Raw genomic sequence first — 18,597 nt, 5'->3', positions numbered from 1 at the left:
GGAGGACATCCCAGAGGGAAAAATCAGGAAAGGGGTGGGGAGGGGTAAGAGGAGGGACAGACCTGTGACGACAAGCTGGGCCTTTGCTCGTCCCACGCCAGCCCTGCTGACCGCTGTGCACTCATACGCGCCTTCCTCAGCCTTGGAGGCCCGTGGGATCTCCCAGCTGCTGTTTCCTGACTCCCTGTGAACAGCGAACAGCTGGAGACACACAATCACACTGACCCAAGTCAGGGTCCCTCAGCATCATCTGGTCCTCATGGGGCTCAGTCCCCTGAATCCCGCCCAGAGGGGAGGCCTCAAATCGTCTTGGAGACTAAGAAGAGGCAGGCAGCCAAGGACATGCAAATTCCACGACATGCTGTGTGTCTTTGAGCAAGTCCCTTTCCCTCTCTGAGCCCTGGACTTCCATCCATGGGGGGGAGAGGTGGTCTCAGAGGGTCCTTCCTGCCCTGACCCCACAGAGCTGGGCCCTGCATGGGTTGAGCTTTCTGGAAGCTGAGGAAGGCCATGGCTCCTTCACGGGGTGATGGCTCGGCAGTGGTGGGGACCTCAGGGACTCCCCTCCCCCATCCCTGGCTGCCCGGGAGGAAAAACTACCAAGACCAAGGTCCCTTTCCTGCCACCCACTCCCCTCAGATTCCTCCAGGGCATCAGGACCCCTGGAACCCTGTGGCTGGGGACAATGGCTGGCCATCTGCCACTCACTGGAAGTGCCTCTCCTCGCCCAGCCTGGTTCCATCCCGCCGCAGCTGCAGCCGGAAGGGGAGGGCGCTGTGCACGGAGCAGGAGACCAGCAGGGGCTGGTGCAGGTAGCCGTGGATCCTGGGGGGCATGCTGACCAGGGGGGCGCCTGCAGGCAAGGACCAGCGCTCAGGATCCCCCACAGCCTGCCCTCATGACACCCAGCGACACAGAGACCCAGGGATGAGCCAGGAGCCAGAGGGCAGGATCCCCTCCTGGCTCCACCACTTGTGGTCACCGAGAGCAGGTCGTGTCACCTCCCTAAGCCTCAGTTTCCATCTCGGTAGAGTGAACTGTTGACCATGGTGCTGACCTCATCGTGTCGTGAGGAGCGGGTGGGAGGTGGGGTGGAGAAAGCTCTTGGCAGATGCCAAGGCCTGACAAGCTCCGTCAATGAACACTCGTGTGGTATCTACGGTTTGTGAGAAGACTGGCCAAGATGGACCAGTCTGTGCCACCATTTCCTTAATTCCACGGGACAGAGAAGTTGACCCAGTCCTGAAATCTGAGGAACCACTCCCTGACTGGGCTCTCCCGGGTGTGGGTGGGGCTTGTCTGGCTGGAGGGTCAGTTTTACCCCAAGATGTTGGAGGGAGGCCATTTTTTATTTAAAAATAAGCAGAGTTGGAGCATGGCTGTGAATGCAAAGTTCACACGCATTTTTGAGATAAAATAAGAGAGCTCAATGAAATCTCACAGCTTGGGACGAGCCCCTTGGGGCCCCCATCAGACGCCGCTGCCCCCTCGCCTGACCCCCATCTTGGGGTGACACATTCTCTTTCCTTGGCTGTTGGAACCGCTTCAGTGGAAAAGTCCGGGAACGCCCCCGCAGGGTCCGTGGCCGCCCATCAGGGCCTCGCTGGGCGATCGCGGGCGGGCACTCAACCCTCTTACGGCCCTCTTCCTCATCCCCACCAGAGATGCTCTGAGGGTGAGGCAGCACGCCAGCCCTCCTCCGAGCCCGGAGCTGGGCGTGGGAGGGTGGTGGGTGACATCATGCTACAGGCTCGCTGCCACATCCCAGGGGAGAGGGGTGTCGGACCTTCCAGCCACGTCCTCAGCTGTGTGCAAAGCAGCCACCACTCACCCACACACACTGGAAGCGTCTGCAAAGCCAGCTCGGGCGTCCTCTTCCATGAGCTGAGCTCTTCCATGAGCCCAGCCCTCACCACCCCCACGTCTCTAAACCCAGAGCCACTTACTCTAAGCCCATCTCTCGGCCTCCCAGGCCAGGAAGGTAGGGGAGGGAGAAAAACCCAAACCACATCCTCCCTTCCCCCCCCCCCCCAACTGTAATCTAGAGCTGAGATGGAGACCAAAAGCCAGTGCCAAACTCCAAACTCCTGGATCCATTGAAAGAACAGGGGAGAGAGAAACAGAGGCTGTTATTCCCCCTGCTGAAATTCCTTCCTGAAAATTCTTCCTCAAAGCCACAAAGGCCAGGGGAGGGGGGTCCATGGACCACGGCAGGGAAGCGGAGACCAGGAGGCTGAAAGAAGACCCTCAAAGTCCTGACCTCCCCGTGGGCACCCTGGTGCCCTCCCTGCATCCCTGTTTGATTGACGTGGGCAGAGGAGTCTGCCCCTCGCCGAGACCCCCAGCAAAGAAGCTGTGGGTGAACTCCACCTCTCTGAGCTTCTCCCGGGCCACAGCCAGGGCAGAGGGGGAGCGGGCAGGAGGAAGGAACAAGGCCCAGCAAGGAGGCTGATGGCCTGTGGACTCAGACACCCCCACCAGGACCAGAGGCAGAGTGGGGAGGCCAAAGACTCCACCCTGCCAACCAACACAACGTGACCAAAGATGGGACCACAAAATGACCTGTGCCTACAATGACACAGAGTAACAGCAGCTGCCCCTGTGGAGGGCCTTAGTCTACAATTTCCACACCCTGGGTGCAGCCTCAGAGCACCTGAGAGCTGTCTCATTATGCGCATTCGCTTATGGAACCCTCAGAGCAACCCTCTGAGGGGGGTGGCCTCAGTCTCTTCATCTATAAAATGGGAACACATCGCAGAACTATTATAAGCATTCAATGAGCTACTGCATGGCAAGTGCTTGGCCCAGGGCTGTCTCATGGGAGGTGCTCAAAATGGTGACTCGATTAGTATTACCATGATTGTAATTATGATAGTAATTACAATTGTGGAAGAGCATATCCATGCCCTGCTCACTGCTGTGTCTACAGTGCCTAGCACTATGATTGACATAAAATGAACGTTGGATGGACAGGCAGATGGATATTTGTGTGGATGGATGCATGGTGGGGGGGAGGGTAGATGGATGGATGGATGGTTGGATGGATGGTTGAATGGGTGGGTGGATGGATGGATGGATGGATGAGTGGGTGGGTGGATAGATGGATGGATGGATGTTTGGATGAATGAACGGGTGGATGGATGCATGCAGGCATGGATAAATGAATAGATGCATGGGTGGATGGATGGGTGGGTGGATAGATGAATAGGTGGGTAGACAGACGGGTAGAGGGAGAAGTGGATGAATAGGTGGGTGGGTAGATGGATGAGTCCATCCATGGATGACTTTGCACTAAATCCTTGAGCTAAGGGCTACATCTGAAGCATCTCGGTATTTAGCATAATGCCTTGCAGAGCTTGCTGCCCACAGAAGTTTAATGAACAAACATTTCCTAATCTAATCGAATCGAATCAGGGAAGGCTTCTAGGAAGAAATGGGTCTCCAAGTGAGCCAGGGAGCTGGGGGTGCTAAGAGCCAACCACTTACCTGGGGACACCCCACTGTAGGAAACTCCAGAGACGCGGAGGAGGGGGTTCCCTTCGTGGTCCTTGCCTTTCACCTTGAGGTAGAAGCGCTCCCGGGGGGCGTGGAAGGGCGGCCCACCCCAAAGCTGATGGGCGGACCCATTGGAGAGGGGCCGCGTGGGCAAAGTCAGGAGGGGCCGTCCTGAGCTGTGGGAGAGCTCCACCGAGTCCACGCGGCCCGGGGCCTGCAGGCCCGTGGAGTTGATCACCAGGGAGATGGGCACCCCTGCAGAGGGAAGGACGAGGAAGAGGGTGCTGGCATCTGCGTTGGGCTCCGCGATCCTCCCCAAGCAGGGGCCCTAGGACCACATCAGGGAGCCAGCCTGCCTGGCCCTCCTTTACCCGCTCCCTCACCTTCTCTTCCCTCCGCCATCTACTGCTGGGGGTGGGATGAGGAAAGAGGGGGCCTGCTACTGTCCGTGGTCCTGAAACGCCACTGTCCGTCCAGCCCACGGCTTCATCACCTCCACTCTGCAGATTCCGGCTCTCGTGGAGCAGAACTGCGAAGGGGCATCTCCCTGCTCCTCCCCCACTAGCTCTGGTGTCGGTCCCATCAGGCCCGCTCTGGGACTGGCCTAAGTGAGGTACACGCCCTAGTCCGGGGACTCTGAGTCCTCCCCATCCTCTCCCCTGCTCGGCTTTCCTTTTCTATCTCATTAGAAACACGCTTTCACACTATCCCAGGAAACACAGAACTGGACTTTCATTTCGTAATTTCCTCAGCTGATTTGGGAACGTCCGTCGGGCCTGTCCCTTTTCAAACAGCTATGATTTTTTTTCTCTCAGAAATCATAAATCAGGGGCCAGAGGGTGTGGTTGGTGTGGTCCATGAAATGCCTTAAAATTTGTGAAGAAACATCAAAAGAATCTGGAAAGGGCATATAAATCTAGAAGACCAGATTGCCTTGAAAATCAAACGTGTCAGTGCCAGGCCCCATTCCCACGTTGTAACAATCAGCCAGCGGCACGTAGCAGCTGCTCCCTGTGGCCCAGGCATCCACTGTCCGGTTAGCCGCAGTCTCCCCCACTCCCTGATGCCCCTGGCCCGAGGCCAAGTGCCAGCTGCTATGTATCATCTGCAATTGCCCTGCTGCTATTTCTCTCTTAAAAAAAATGTCTTGGATCCACATCTTTATCAACAGCAGAAACCCAAGAGGGTCACATGTGACCCTCCTTCACCCTCTCCCACCAGGGACTGGCCCTGGGGATCATTCAGTTTTCAATCCCCACTCTAGCACCCCACGTAGGACTTCTTTTCTCTCCTCCTTCTCCCCCTTCCCGCTATGGGCAAAAACAAATACCAAATGAGGAAGCAGCCCCCTTTCCACTTTGAAGACAGTCCTGCTACTCCTGGCAGGGAAACCAACAAGGGCCGACAAGAACGACAAACAACAGAGAAGATACAGACGCGAAAGAAAGCTCTAAGGGCCCCCAGGCACTGGTTTTGGTCACTCTGCAGAGGTCCAGAGCTGGCCCGACCTGCTCAAGGTCCCTCCCCATCTCTCTTCTGAACCTGTCCCAGGAAAATCCTCTGAATGGCCCCATGGCGAGGGACCATATTTTCCAAACTATAAATTGGGACCCCTGATCTGTCTACCAGATGGCATTTTCTGGCATGGAGCTCCGGCAACCTGAGCCAGAAGCCCCTGGCTGCTCTGGAGCCCAGCCTTCTCCAGATGGAGCCATGACGGGCACACAGGCAACCTCAGAGCCCCGTGGGCGCCTTCTAATCAGAAAACTGACCCTGTGCCTCCAACTTCAACCCGCCCCCAGCCTACCAACCCCCGGAGCCCCCGGGGCCATCAAAACGTCCAGCGGACATTCACTCCTTTGGAGTAAGATGTTCTCCTTTTCAGGTAAGCCCTCAACTCACTAGCACCTGCAAGTTTACTGGAAAACTGAGGAAGTCAGGCTCTAGACAGGTGAGTTTTGACAAAGAGAAAGGGGAAGGTGTGAACTCAGTAGGAGGTAGGACAGCAGAAGCTCCTGGAGGCCTCTGGGGAGGATGTTCAAAACATAAATGGTCACAGTGTCACCTGGGCAGAGGCTGGGGCTCAGCTCACTGTGGTTTGAGAGAACAGCTCAGCCCGGCCTGTGCAGGGCCCATTCCACGTCACACATTCACAGCCTGCTCCCCAGCGCTCCCACCACCCCCCAAAGGCAAGCCTACCCCTTCAGCTCACGGCTCTGCACGGCCCCCAGGGGCACGAGCGCTGTACCTTGCAGAGGCCACTCGATGGTGTGGTTGAGGTCCAGGGAGGGCCGAGTGGAGAAGCCGGCTCGGAAGTCGATGTTGCTGATCCCCGTGATTCTCACAGAATGGCGGCCGCTGCTATAGACCTAGCACGGGTTGGGCCCACGTCACCAGGGTGTCCGGCCCCAGCACCCCAGCTCCAGGGCAGGAGACGGCCGGCCTGACCCAGCCCAGTGTCAGCAACTGGAATTCTGCCGTTGCAGGTACCTGGGCATCCTACCTGCTCCTTGGGGCCCAGCATGACGCTCCCCAAATGAAGAAAAAGAAGCCCCATCTGACAGCACGGTCCTGAGCAGGACTCAAAGCTGCCCCCCAACACCCACAGGGCATGTCTGTCCCCCTGCATGTCTGACCTCTGCTTCACCTTCCCTGTTGGCACCAGAGCTCTTGGCTCAGAGACACTCGGCGTCTGAAGGGCAGCGGTCGACGCTGGCACTGCACCTCCTGCACTAACACAGTGCCTGGCCCCCAGGAGGCGCTCCATAAATGTTTGCCGAGCAGCAGGAGCTCACGCCCTTCTGAGGCAGCAGGCTGCCCCATCCCAGGACACTCTGTCGGGAGCCCAGCCTACCCCCAGCCCCTGGTGTCCAGCACCTTGCAGATTAGCGCAGGCCCACTCCCAGTGCCAGCCCGTCTCTCTGAGCCAGTCCCCCCAAGGCCACCCTTGCTCCTTTCATGCCCTCCTCACAGGACAGGGTTCTGAGCCACCAGCTGGCTGAGTCACCCACCTCTGGACACTCAAGTTGTTACTTCGAGTCCTTCTGAAATGTTCCCTCACTAACTCCAAACCACGCCACTTCCTCTCAGCGGTGCAAAGCAGAATACCCTTCCTCTGTTCCTGACCCTTTACTTCTACTGATATGCCCACAACACCGCCCACTCTCCAGCCCGCAGCTTCCCAGGGCCCCAGGCTCCCCGGGGCAGGCAGGAGGGAGATGGGGTCCACTCGGTGAAGCAGTCTGCCCTCCCCCCGGAGCCCAGGGCCTCCTACCTTGATGGACCACAGTCCAGGATGCTCAGGCTTAAAGGCCACCACCCGGGCCGAGTCAGGGATGCTGAGGAGCACATTGAGGCCCTCGTCCTTCTGCAGGATCCTCCCTGTGGAAGCCCCAAGGACTGCTCAGCCCCTGACCCTTTCCTGGGGGTGACAGAAGCCCCATCCTGTCCCCAAGAGCCCACAGCCGTCCAAACACCAGCCTCAGGCTTTCCAGAGGAACGACAAGAGGGCTTTGGCCCAGGCCTCCGCCTCATTCTGCAGGCCACCCTCACCCCTCACCAGGTGCGGGCTGCACACCTGCCCTCTACACCTGGGTGCTCACGACATCCTTGGAGTGTCGTGGGACCAGATGGCCCGCTCCAAATCACACTGACGCTGGGTGACCCTGACAAGTCATTCCACCTCCCAGAGCCCCAGCTCCCCATCTGTATGGTGTGCCACTAATTCTTGCCCGAGAGACCCGCCAGGCCACTGAGGGGGTCCACTGAGAGAACACGGGGAGGACTACGTGAGCCTCACATCCCAGGCATGTGGTCATTTTAATCCTCTTGCTCGGCTGTCACCAGCCCTCCGCCTCCTCACCCACCACAGGCACCCTCTCTACCCTCCACCTGGCATCACCCCCACCCTCCTTGTTCCCAGAGCCTGTGTCCAAACCCCCTGCCACCCAGGCCTCTCTCTTTGTCCCATCCTGGACTCCCAGCTCAGTCTCGGGACCAAAGAGGAGGCCGGCCCTGGGGCGCACGTACCCAGCGGGTCGCGGACCTCGATCTGGGGCCCTGGGCCGCTCAGGGAGATGGTGACCTCCTTCAGGCTGGGGTCAAGGGGGATCTTCCAGGTGTGCTCGCCCTCCTCCTCGTGGTCCGTGGACAGCAGGTGCACCTTGGAGGCCTGGACTGCAGACTCCACCCACTTCAGCACCTGGGAGGCAGGTGGGAGAAGCTGAGGCCAGCAGGAGTACGTGACGGCTGGCTTGTGTCTGGCCCATCTGAGGCAGGTCCCTAACAGGCTGCCAGCTCTATGCAGAATCCGGTCCCCATGTGGGTGTGAGGCAGCACACTCAGGGAACCCACGTTGACAACCTGGATCCAGTCTAAGAGGGTATCTCACGGAGCACAAAATTATCTTGTTTCTCCAAATCCTTCCCATGGCCTTGAAGATCCTATGCTCTGTTCCCCTGTCCGACCCGACCCAGGGTCGCTGTGCCCCTGACCCTCCCGGGGCTCGCTGGGTGGGACCCCACGCCTCCCGAGGCAGCCCCACCACACACACCGTCCTCTCTGCGGAAACGCCCTGCCTCCCTTCATCGACCAACTCCTGCTCAGATGCAGGCCTGTCTCCCGTCTGAACCACCTCTTTCCAGGCCACGTTATTTCAAGAAGCGTCCTGTGCAAACCCTAAAACGGAAACGAAACGAAACCCCAACCTGACTGTACAACAAATTGGTACCAAAACCACAGAGAGAAAAGTCCAAGTGAACTGAGAACCCAGGGCTCAGCTACACTTTCTCAGGGGGAGGCCCCTGAGGACACGAGGAGCTGCACAGAGTTCTTCCTGCGTAGTCTCAAGCTGGCAGCACCGTGATTGTGAAACTGTTATATGGATCTTCCGAATAAAGCAAAGAAGTAAAGATGTTACTGTTTTCTGAACCAAGATTTTCTCTCACAGCCAAGTATAAGAGAGAGCTTCAAGCATTTTATTTATACATAAATGCACTCCAAGTGAATTTAGAACCCAATAGTTTCTAAATACTATTCCCCATGGGGGTTCCTTGGAGAAATGGCTGACTCCAGGTCTGGGGCAGGCAGTTTACAAGGTCAGGCAAGCCTGGGGCGACTGGAGATGGTGCAAAGCAAGGAGTTAGCAAAAGAACACAGGGACCAGCTTGAAGGAGCTCCCGCTGGTCACATTTGGGACAACTTGAGCCCAAAAAAGAATAATAACTGTTATTAATTGAAACACTTTGAACTGTATAATCCATATACCCATAATAATGCTCAAAAAAAAAGCACAGGCCGGTCTGGTGGCATAGTGGTTAAGTTCATGTGCTCCACTTTGGCGGCCTGGGGTCCACAGGTTCGGATCACAAGCGTGGACCTACACTACACATCACTCATCAAGCCATGCTGTGGTGGCATCCCACATACAAAATGGAGGAAGACTGGCATAGATGTCAGCTGGGTGACACTCTTCCTCACGCAAAAAGAGGAAGATTGGCAACAGATGTTAGCTCAGGGCCAATCTTCCTCACCGAAAAAAAAAAAAACAAAAAAAAAACCCACCAAAAAAACACCCAATAAAACCTTGCTTGCCACCAATGGAGGGAGCTTTTTAATTAAAGAGAAAGAATCAAGTGTGATCCCTGCCTTTTCTATAGGAACTGTGCTTCAGAGAAACTAAATCATCCTTTTTGAGGAGCAAAATCTCTTTTTCAGGAAAGGATGCCCACTAATAAATGTGGGGAGAATAATGCAATTAGGAAATCATCATTTTGCAACTCCTAATGAAATAATTGTTTCAGGCAAGCGCCCTCAGTGATGCTAAACCATAGATGAGGTGATGGGGAACTGGACGTCCACATGGAGCCCCAGCCTCACCCCACCGGCCGCTTGGGTCATAAAGGGACGGCCATACGGTGCAGAGAGCCGGCTGTCACCACCTTAACCCAGTAAGCAAAGTTATCACCAGGAATAGTGGGACAATCAGACATTATTTGCTTCCTGGTGTGACGCAGTAGAAGATACACAGCGTCCACTATGAAGCAGTCCTGCCAAAAACGCTGGCCTCCGTCTACGCAGTCACTTAGCGCCAGCTCCCCGTGGACCACACGTATAAGGGTAAAGGGAACGACACCAGATGGAAACAATCCGATGAATCCAGAACAGGGAACAGCAGACGGTCAATGCCTCTCCAACAAGCTAGTGGCACGAAAAAGGGGGTCGATTGTTCCAGATTGAAAGGGACTTAAGAGACAGAACAACCAAATGATACGCACAGACTTTGATTAAATCCTGATTGGACAAAAACTGTTTTAAAATATATTTTGAAGACAATTAGGGAAATTTGAATACGGACCGGGCCTTAGATGATACTAGCAAAGTATTATCAATTTTATTAGATGATATTGTAGGTTATGTTGGAGATTATCTTTTTAAAAAAATTCCATGGTGAATGATTTATGGATAAGGTGTCACGCTTCAGCAAAAAAGTATAAAAAGAATAATATTCATTGCTAAATCTAGTTGGTACATATGTTCTTTTTACTTTTCTGTATCTTTGATATTTTTCATAGGTGTTTTTTTTTTTTTTTTTTTTGGTGAGGAAGATTGTTCCTGAGCTAACTCCTGCGCCAATCTTCCTCTATTTTGTTTGTGGGACATCACAGCATGGCTTGATGAGTGGTGTGTAGGTTGATGACTGGGATCTGAACCTGTAAACCCTGGACCGCCAAAGCAGAGCACGCAATCTTAACCACTCCACCCCCTGGCCAGCCCACATAGGAATTTGTTAAAGTGAAAGTCATTTAAAAATAACATGTATGGGTGTCCAGCCCGGTGGCACAGCGGTTAAGTGCGCATGTTCTGCTTCAGTGGCCCAGGGTTTGCCGGTTCAGATCCTGGGTATGGACATGGCACCACTTGGGAAGCCATGATGTGGCAGGTGTCCCATGTATAAAGTAGAGGAAGATGGGCACGGATGTTAGCTCAGGGCCAGGCTTCCTCACCAAAAAGAGGAGGATTGGCGGCAGATGTTAGCTCAGGGCTAATCTTCCTCAAAAAAAAAAAAAAATGTATGCCATGACTTTAATACATACCTGAGCAGCCATAGTGGTATCCTGTTGCTTGCCAACCCTAATCAACTGGAAGTAGCTTCCTGGAATACTATTTGAGAAAACGTTCTGTGATTGATTAGCGATGTCTGCCATGGATATGGGATTAGAAAGTAGTAACTTGCGTGCTACCTATTGGCCATCCTAGCTCTAAATCAGAGCCTTTCAGTTCTGCCGACCCACCACGTGATCTCCCATGGAAGGGAAAGGAAAAAGAAGGGAACTGGAGAATTGTCCAAGATTTAGAAAATGAATGTTTTGGTCAGATTGAGCTGGAACATATGTGCCTGGATTTTATAGCTAGATTTCAGTTATCACAGGATAAGAAGTCTGTGTTCTGAGAACCCATCTGTTTATATACTTGGAGCTACTTCATCCTTCTGTTTTGCCTCGCTTTCTAAGCAATGGTTCTCTTGAAAAGGGCCCACCTGTCTTCGCCGAGGAATGGGGACAAGATCCCACGTCCACGCGGGGGTGGACTGGAAGGAAGCAGCCAAGGACCCCAGCTGGAGAGGTGGACAGAAGCCGGCGAAGTAAGTGAGGCCACTCCCCCGACGGCCCTGTGACCGCGGTCCTCTTCCCCAGGGCCAGGCCTTGCCAGGGGTCCGGAGGACATCATCTCAGAGCAGAGCTGCCAGGATGTGGTGGCAGCACCGGCTGACAATTACCCAGACAAGTCACACCCGCTACTGTGTTGCAACTGTCATTCCAAGCTCCTTCTAGGATGTTCTGATGGAGGGAAGATGTCTAGTTCAGGCTACCGAACCACGGAGAGGGCTAAGATGGGACAGAACGGCAGTGACCCCAGCAGGAGGCACGTGCCCGCGGGGCCTGCCATGTAAGCGCCTCACCACTTGGGAGCTGGGGGGCTGACCCTCCTGCCCACACAAGGCCAGACCCCCTGAGGGCGAAGGCCTGGGGACAGGCCTTCTGGAGCCTGCTCTGCCCCCCGGGCTTGGAGTGGAATCTGAGGAAGGAGCCTTCTGCACGGAGAGCCTTCATGGAGACACTCAGTGTTTACTTGGTGGGTGGAGGCAATGGCTTCCAGATGTCAGCGGGACCAGGGGGCCTGGGAGCCGGAGATACGCTGAGACTCCTCACTCTGTCGCTGACGGGGAGGGAATGAAAGAATCTGGCGCTGCTGCCCCGGCCAGATGGCTGCCGCTCGGCCCTTCAGGGCAGATAAATCAGCCCCCGGGGGCTCCGCCCAGGACACTTGACAGCCAGGCCGGCTGAGGAAGGGAAGCGGGGAGCCCGGGGCAGAACCAGCCTCAGAGCCCCAGATCCGAAAGCCAAGGCCGGGTTCTGGGGCCCACGGCGGGGAGCTCGGTGGGGAGCGATGGAGAGAGAGCACTGGGCCCTGCCAACTGGGCACCCGGGTGCTCGGCCAGGCTCCGCCTTCCTGAGACCTTTGCCGTAGAGAGCCCTGACTCTTCAGGGGGCTTCGCTGGAGCCGGGGGCAGATCCTGGACACGGGCCATCACTAACCCCTCCCAAGGGCTTCTCGGGGCCCTGCCTCAGCCGACGTCTCTCCCACACGGATCCCTTTCGCCCTCGCCACTGTCTCACTACCTGGGGGCTCTCACACCCCAGCTGTGCACACGAGGAAATGGAGGCCCAGAGAGGTTAAGTACAGTGCTCATGGTCACACTGCAGGGAGGTGGCCGGGCTGGGGTCTGAAGCCAGCATGTGGTCTTAACCCTCCTTTACACATCTCCTCTGGGAAGGGTCCAGGATGAAGTCATCTCCGGGGCCTGTGCCTTCTGATCCGTTAATCGGAACCACCTGGTCAGACCCCCCCTCTTCCCCACCCCCCACTGCCTGAGCAGGCGGTTGACCTTTTGTCTAATTGATGCGCAGAATCTGGGCAAGTCGTCATATTTGTACCTGCTGGTGCTACACAGGGCAAGGGTCCGAGCCCCAGAACGGGACTTCCCGGGATCAGGGTAGCCTGCTGGATGATGGGGTTTGCCCAGCAATTCTGCCCCATTCCATGGGGGCTGGCGACAGTATGTTGAGCTGGTTCTGAGCTGGGGGACACCTGTGGGAAAGCTGTGTGGGGGCAAAGGGGTTCTGGGACCCAGCTAAGCCTGGGTCAAAACTGCGCTCCTCTGGGACCAGCCCCCGGGGCCACGCTGCCTGCCTCCGTTCAACGATGATGGAAGCTCCAAATTAGCCTTGCTGGGGGGAGGGGATCTTTACCTTCCTCAGTTACCCCAGCACCCGGGGGGAGATCCCTGGTACCAGTGAGGCCAACCCCACAACTGAAAAAAGCCAAATGCTCAGAGGCCCAGGGACCCAAGCTTGCCGGATTCTCTCTCTGCCCGGCATGCAAGGCTGCACCGGCACGTGGCAGCTGCACAGTAATGAGGGGAGAGCGCTTCGGCTCCTGCCGAAGTCTGCAAAGGTCAAAGGACACCCCACACGTGCGTGGTGTGGGGACTTCTGTAACTTCTGGGAGTCCTTCTCCCAGCTGGAGCCCCCTTGGCTTGGGCAAAGGCACCATCCTCTCTCCTGAGGGGGAAGACCACAGCCCTGGCTGCCCCAGCCACTTTCCCAGGCTTGCTGAATGTGTGGGAACATCTGGAAAGGGCCAGGTCCAAGGCACGAAGCTGATGAATGACAGTCGCCTGTGTCCAGGAGCAGAAGGATCCAGGCCCCCACCCAGAGGCAGCCGGGCCTGGCCATTGGAGGGCCCACTGAGTCAGACACACGGCCCAGCAGGCTCCCACGGCAGGAGGCTGGCACTGCGGCCAGGAGCCGGTGGCTTCACCCCAGTTCGCCCGCCCTGGGAGGGAACAGGCGAGTGCAGCCCCACACCTGGGTGAGATGCCCTCTGCCGACCTGCATTGCAGCCGTCATCTGTTTGCCCCCGGCAGGAACTCAGTTCTTGTGCACTTGCCCAAACTGGTCTCCCTACAAACAAGGACGAAGCCATCCCTCCACCCTGAAATGCCTCCCTCCCTTGCTCCGGTGGCTCAGTGTCAGAGTTGGCTGATGTGCCAAAAAATAAATTCTAATGTGTCGCCGAGAAGCATAAACGCCATCTGTCAACGGGGAGTTAAGGCAGGCTAATCTAAACACAGCCCTGGAGACCATCTCTGCAGTCCACAGAAACACAACACACGAACCCTCTCCCAGAGGCGACAGCAGGGCTGGCTCGAGGCTGGGCCAGCCGCAAAGATGCCGCCTCCCTCGCCTTCCTCTTCCCAGGGCCTCGGGCGCAAGGGACACCATGGCTGTCCATTTCCCGGCTATTCACTGAGCACCTGCTACACGCTGGAGGCTGTGCGTGGGATACGGTAGCAAACGGCCCCTGGGGAGCTCACAGCCCGGTGGCATTAAATAATCGCAGTTATAAAGTTACACGTATGTCAAGCAGCACAGGGAGCTGGGAGAGGGTATTAAAGGAGACAATCTCGACAGGAAATCAAGGAAGGTCTCCCTGGGGAGGTGCATTTTGGCTAAGACTGGGAAGATGAGAAGGAGCCAGGGGAGGAGGAGCGGGAAAAACAAACCACATGAGCAAAGGCCCTGGGGTAGGAAAGACATGAGGCATTGAAGAAACCACAAAGAGGCCAGCAGGGCAGCGGTAGTGGGCAAGGGTGAGAACATAGGTGTGGGGATCAGAGAGGTAGAGGTCAGATCAGGGTCTGGACATTCTCCAGGGTCCACGGAAAGGGACCTGTTGGCGAGATTTGTTTCAGAAGGATCCAGTGGGATGCTGAAGCTGGCTCACACAGGCTCAAGAAAGTCAACTGTGAGCATAACTTCCCAACTCTGCTCGGTGACTCCATGACGCAGCTTGAAACGAGCTAAGAGGGGTATTTACACCATCGAAAGGGGCATTCCTGCTCTTTCCAGGGAGATGGCTGTGAAACATTTCCCAGCTCCTCGCCGGAAGGATCCCTCTGGCTCCCCGGAAGGAATGGACTTGGGGCAGAGGGAACGAGACGGAGCCCTGAGCAGCCTGGAGGAGAGCAGGGCAGGGACCGGCTCCAAGAACAAGACAAGGACGCAGTCGGCTGGTCAGCGCCAGGATGAGTGAACGCAGACCACAGGCAGTCCTGCAGCCCAGGCCACAGGGCCAGGCAAGTCCCCAGGCAGGACTTTGTGTCCCAGCAACACAGCCCGAATATGATGGTCCCCAGGCTCCGCCCCCACCCCCGGGTTCCCCGACTCTGGGGAGAAGCTCACCCCGCACCCCTACCTCTGCCAAACTTTGCTAGGTCCATCCTGCCAACCTGGACCACCTGTGGGACCCGGGCTAAAACCCAGGGTGCTTCTTCAAGTCTCCGCCTCTTAACCTGCAAAACTGGAAACCCGTAGCACCTACCTTTGGGGTGGGTGGGAGGGTTTGGTGGGATGATGTCACAAGGCCCTGAGCACAGCGCTTCCTGCACCAGCCACGGGGTGAGCACCAGCCCTGCCATCCACGATGGCCATCCAGCCACCGGGCACTGGCCTAGAGATGCAGGACGGTCAGGGGAGGCTCACCTCGGTCACCTGCTGCTTGTCCAGGTGGAACACCTGCCCGGAGCTGGCGGCAGCGATCTCCTCATAGACCAGGTAGCCAGGATGACTGCGGTCTCCACAGTCCCCAGTCAGCACAAAGACCACCTGGAAGAGGGACATGCAGCCTGGCTCATGGCTTCCCCGCCACCGCCTTCAGGTGTGAGGGGCAGGCCAGGAACCAGGCAGGAGTGCCCCAGGCCCAGCCCTCTCCTCTCTCTGGGCTCTGGTGACAACATCAGTAAAACTAGAAGGATAAGAGAAACCCGTCCCATGGCGATCAGGACCCACGCAGGTCAGGGGTTCAGCCCAGGGCCGGGAATACAGCAGGTGCTCAATAAATGGGAGTTGTTATTAAATCTACAAGGTAGAGGATGGAGATGGATTGCACTCCAAGTGGCCCCTGCAGGCTGCAGAGTTGGAAGATGCTTGGAGAACCTGAGTTTGTTCTAGACAGGGGAACAGAGAAGCCGCCCCAGCCCTGAGATCCTCACCCGAGGATGTCAGACGGGCAGGCCCTCCTCCCGTCCCCATGCACTTCCCCATACCCCCCACTGTGAAAACAAGAAGCAGACGCCCCGACCCGGCCTCCAGACCCCAAGATGATGGGAGCAGCGCCGTGCGCCACAGAGACAGGGAGCAGAGGCAACGCCAGGAGGAAGATGGATGGCACAGACCCCGACAGGGTGTGAAAGGAGCAGGGTGGTGTGGTCTTTATCAAGAACAGCTTCGCCAGGGAGGCGTGAGCCGCGGCAGGCGGGGCCCCTGAGCATGAGGACACACTTGGAAAGCACCAGACCAGCCCAGGCCCGAGGGCTGGCCAGCCGGGGCTGCAGGAGGGCCGGACCCCAGGCTGGAAGAGACGACGCACCCAGCCTCTGCTCAGAGCTGGGGGCTCGGGATGCCCGAGCTGGAGACCCCAGCCTCCACAGGACCCCCTCAGCCCCACCAAGGCCGGGGCGCTCACCTGCGACTGTTTCAGCTGCAGGAGGCGCAGCAGAGCCTCCTTCTTGTGGTAGTCCTTGGCGCGGGCGTCCGAGAAGACGTAGATGAAGGAGCGGGGGTTGGCCACCTCCACGGCAGCTTTGATGGCCCCCACACTCATCTCCGGGCAGTCACCGCCTCCCTGGGGGACAGGGGTGGGTCAGTGGCTGCCGCCCACCTCCTCTAGGTGGGACCCACCCAGGGACACCTCTGACCCCAACGGGAGGTGGAGTTCCCTCAAGCCGCCTCTGTCCCGCCCATCTGGGGGTCAGGCCAGGGCCCCAGCCACACCCTGCCCTGAGACGCGATATAGCCTCCAATCGGCTTCAACTTCAGATGAGCAGCTTCATTCATTCACCTGCCCAGGCACAGTGACAGGGGCCCTCCCATGGTCTGCCGCTGGAGGCAGACTCGACGCTAACAAGCACAACAGGATTATTTAATTACCACTGCGATGAGCGCTGCAAGGTGGGGAGGAGGGATGGGACACACGGGGACATCCAACAGATGCCCCAAAGAAGGCACGTGTTAGCCAAGGCCGGGAGGAGAGAGGGGCCTCCGGCCGAGGAAGGCATTCAGGGCTGCCTCCCCAACTCCTCTTTGTAACCTGCCCCCGACTTGATCCTAATACGCACACTCTCCACCCCTGCCCAGCAGACAGGGGCTCTCGGGGGAAGGGAGCCCAGCCTGTCTTGCCCGGGCTTGCACACCCAGCACTGGCGGCAGGATTTGCACGTGGTAACTTTCCAGCAAACGCTTTTTCCCTCGGTTCACTCACTCACCCCACAAGGACTCACGGAGCCCCTGGTAGGTGCTGGGCCCTGTTCTGGGCCCTGGGGGACCCAGCAGTACCTAGACCCAGACGTGGGGCCGCTCCTCCAGGCAGCCGGTGGTCTCAGAGGGCAGGGGAAGGACAGATGCTGAACGAGGGGGGGGAGGGTGGCAAAGGAGCCCAGGTGGCCATGGGGGTCTGAACTGACTCCTCTGACATCGTCCCCTAACTACCACATACCCCCTCCTTCCACTCCTTCAACCACTCGCTAAATAATAAGCACCTACTGTGTGCCAGGCACAGGGGCTCCTGTGGGTACTCGGTTAACTGAATAAACCAAGGGCCTCCAAGAAGTACAGAATCCCCAGGACCCCCAGGCTGGGGTGCAGGCCACAGGCAGAGCTGGGAGGCAGGGCAAGGAGGTGGCAAGTAGCCGACATCTCGGCCCCTGGGTGGGGCAAAGAGCGTGGCCTCCGGCCTGGACCGGGAAGAAGGATCCGAGGGCCAGCAGCCAGCGGGGCGGCAGCCCACCTGCACGTTGAGATTTCTCAGCTCCCTCTGAAACACCGCTGGGTCCGCCGTGAGGGTCACCGGGTAAATATCTGCAGGGGAGACAGAGAGGGGGCAGGTGGGGGCGACTCCTGGACACAAGGCCTCCAGGGGCTGGGGCAGCAGTTACACCATGTGCTACCAGAGGTGAGAGGGGCTGAGGCCTGGGCCTCGGAGACCCCCACGAAATGGGGAGCAGCCTGGGTCAGACCACTCAGCCCCGTCCAGGCCCCAGACCAGGACCAGAGCTCCAGGGAGCGCAGAGATGGGGCAGAGGGCAACCCCCATTCCTCCCTCAGAACAGCAGCGCCCCCATCTTTTGTGGGCCCCCAGGAACCTCCCTCTACCGGCCCCTCACCCCCACCATCATGGGGAAAGGAATCCTGGGAAGATAAGGAAACAGAGAAGCGAACGGATCATCTGGTTTAGAGCACACAGCAGCTGTCCAACACCAGACTGATCCCCAAGAGCAAGTCTTCCAGAAACTCCATCCACACCTCAGCTCATTTAAAAAGAGCAAAATTAAATTACAAAGGTTGATGACACCAAATGTTGGCGATGTCCACCGCCGGTGGGAATGCAAAATGGGTCAACCACTTTGGAAGACAACGGAGGTTTCTAAAAAGTGAAATGTGCACCCACCATACGATCCAGTCCTTCCACACCGAGGTGTTCACCCAGGAGAAATGAAATCATACGTCCACACTAAGCTTGAGCCCAAATGTTTGTAGCAGTGTATTCATAACAGCCCGGGACGGGCACCAAGGCGGATGTCCATCAGCTGGTGAGTGGATAAACAAACTGCTGTGTGCTATAATCAAATACTACTCAGCAAGAAGACGGAACGAGCTACCCATCCAGACAACCACATGGATGAATCTCACAGATGCAATGCTGCGCGATAGGAGCCAGACACGAGACAGTGCATACGATACGGCTCCATTTATAGGAAGTTCTGGAACAGGCAGAATCAGTCTAAGGTGAAAAGAATCAGAACAGAGGTCGTCTGGGGGAGAGGGGAGACTGACTTGGAGGAGATGCAAAGGAAGTGTGGAAGGAGACAGACGTGTTCCATATTGTGACAGGAGCGTGGGGTCCCCGGGCATCCGTTTGTCAGAAGGTAACAGCGAAGACTTGCACATTTCGATGAATGTAAATTTTACCTCCTAAAAACCA

The 18,597-nt window shown here is 57.0% G+C and overlaps 1 protein-coding gene across 6 annotated transcripts in view; it reads right to left on the bottom strand.

The window, feature by feature from the left end:
* The window catches only part of HMCN2 (hemicentin 2), a 146,970-nt gene that overhangs the window by 114,087 nt on the left and 14,286 nt on the right, over positions 1-18,597 (bottom strand). For all 6 annotated transcript variants that reach the window (XM_070251672.1, XM_070251673.1, XM_070251674.1 and 3 more), the window contains exons 2-10: positions 17,404-17,474; positions 16,084-16,242; positions 15,102-15,224; positions 7,525-7,696; positions 6,770-6,876; positions 5,744-5,864; positions 3,487-3,750; positions 709-853; positions 63-184 (exon numbers count right to left, since the gene is read on the bottom strand). In XM_070251672.1, coding sequence (XP_070107773.1) covers positions 63-184; positions 709-853; positions 3,487-3,750; positions 5,744-5,864; positions 6,770-6,876; positions 7,525-7,696; positions 15,102-15,224; positions 16,084-16,242; positions 17,404-17,474 — 1,284 coding nt within the window. The remainder of the gene's footprint in view (positions 1-62; positions 185-708; positions 854-3,486; positions 3,751-5,743; positions 5,865-6,769; positions 6,877-7,524; positions 7,697-15,101; positions 15,225-16,083; positions 16,243-17,403; positions 17,475-18,597) is intronic.

The sequence above is a fragment of the Equus caballus genome, chromosome 25 (genome assembly GCF_041296265.1).
Source record: "Equus caballus isolate H_3958 breed thoroughbred chromosome 25, TB-T2T, whole genome shotgun sequence".
Lineage (NCBI taxonomy): Eukaryota > Metazoa > Chordata > Mammalia > Perissodactyla > Equidae > Equus > Equus caballus.
This window is presented reverse-complemented; position numbering and strand designations above follow the sequence as displayed.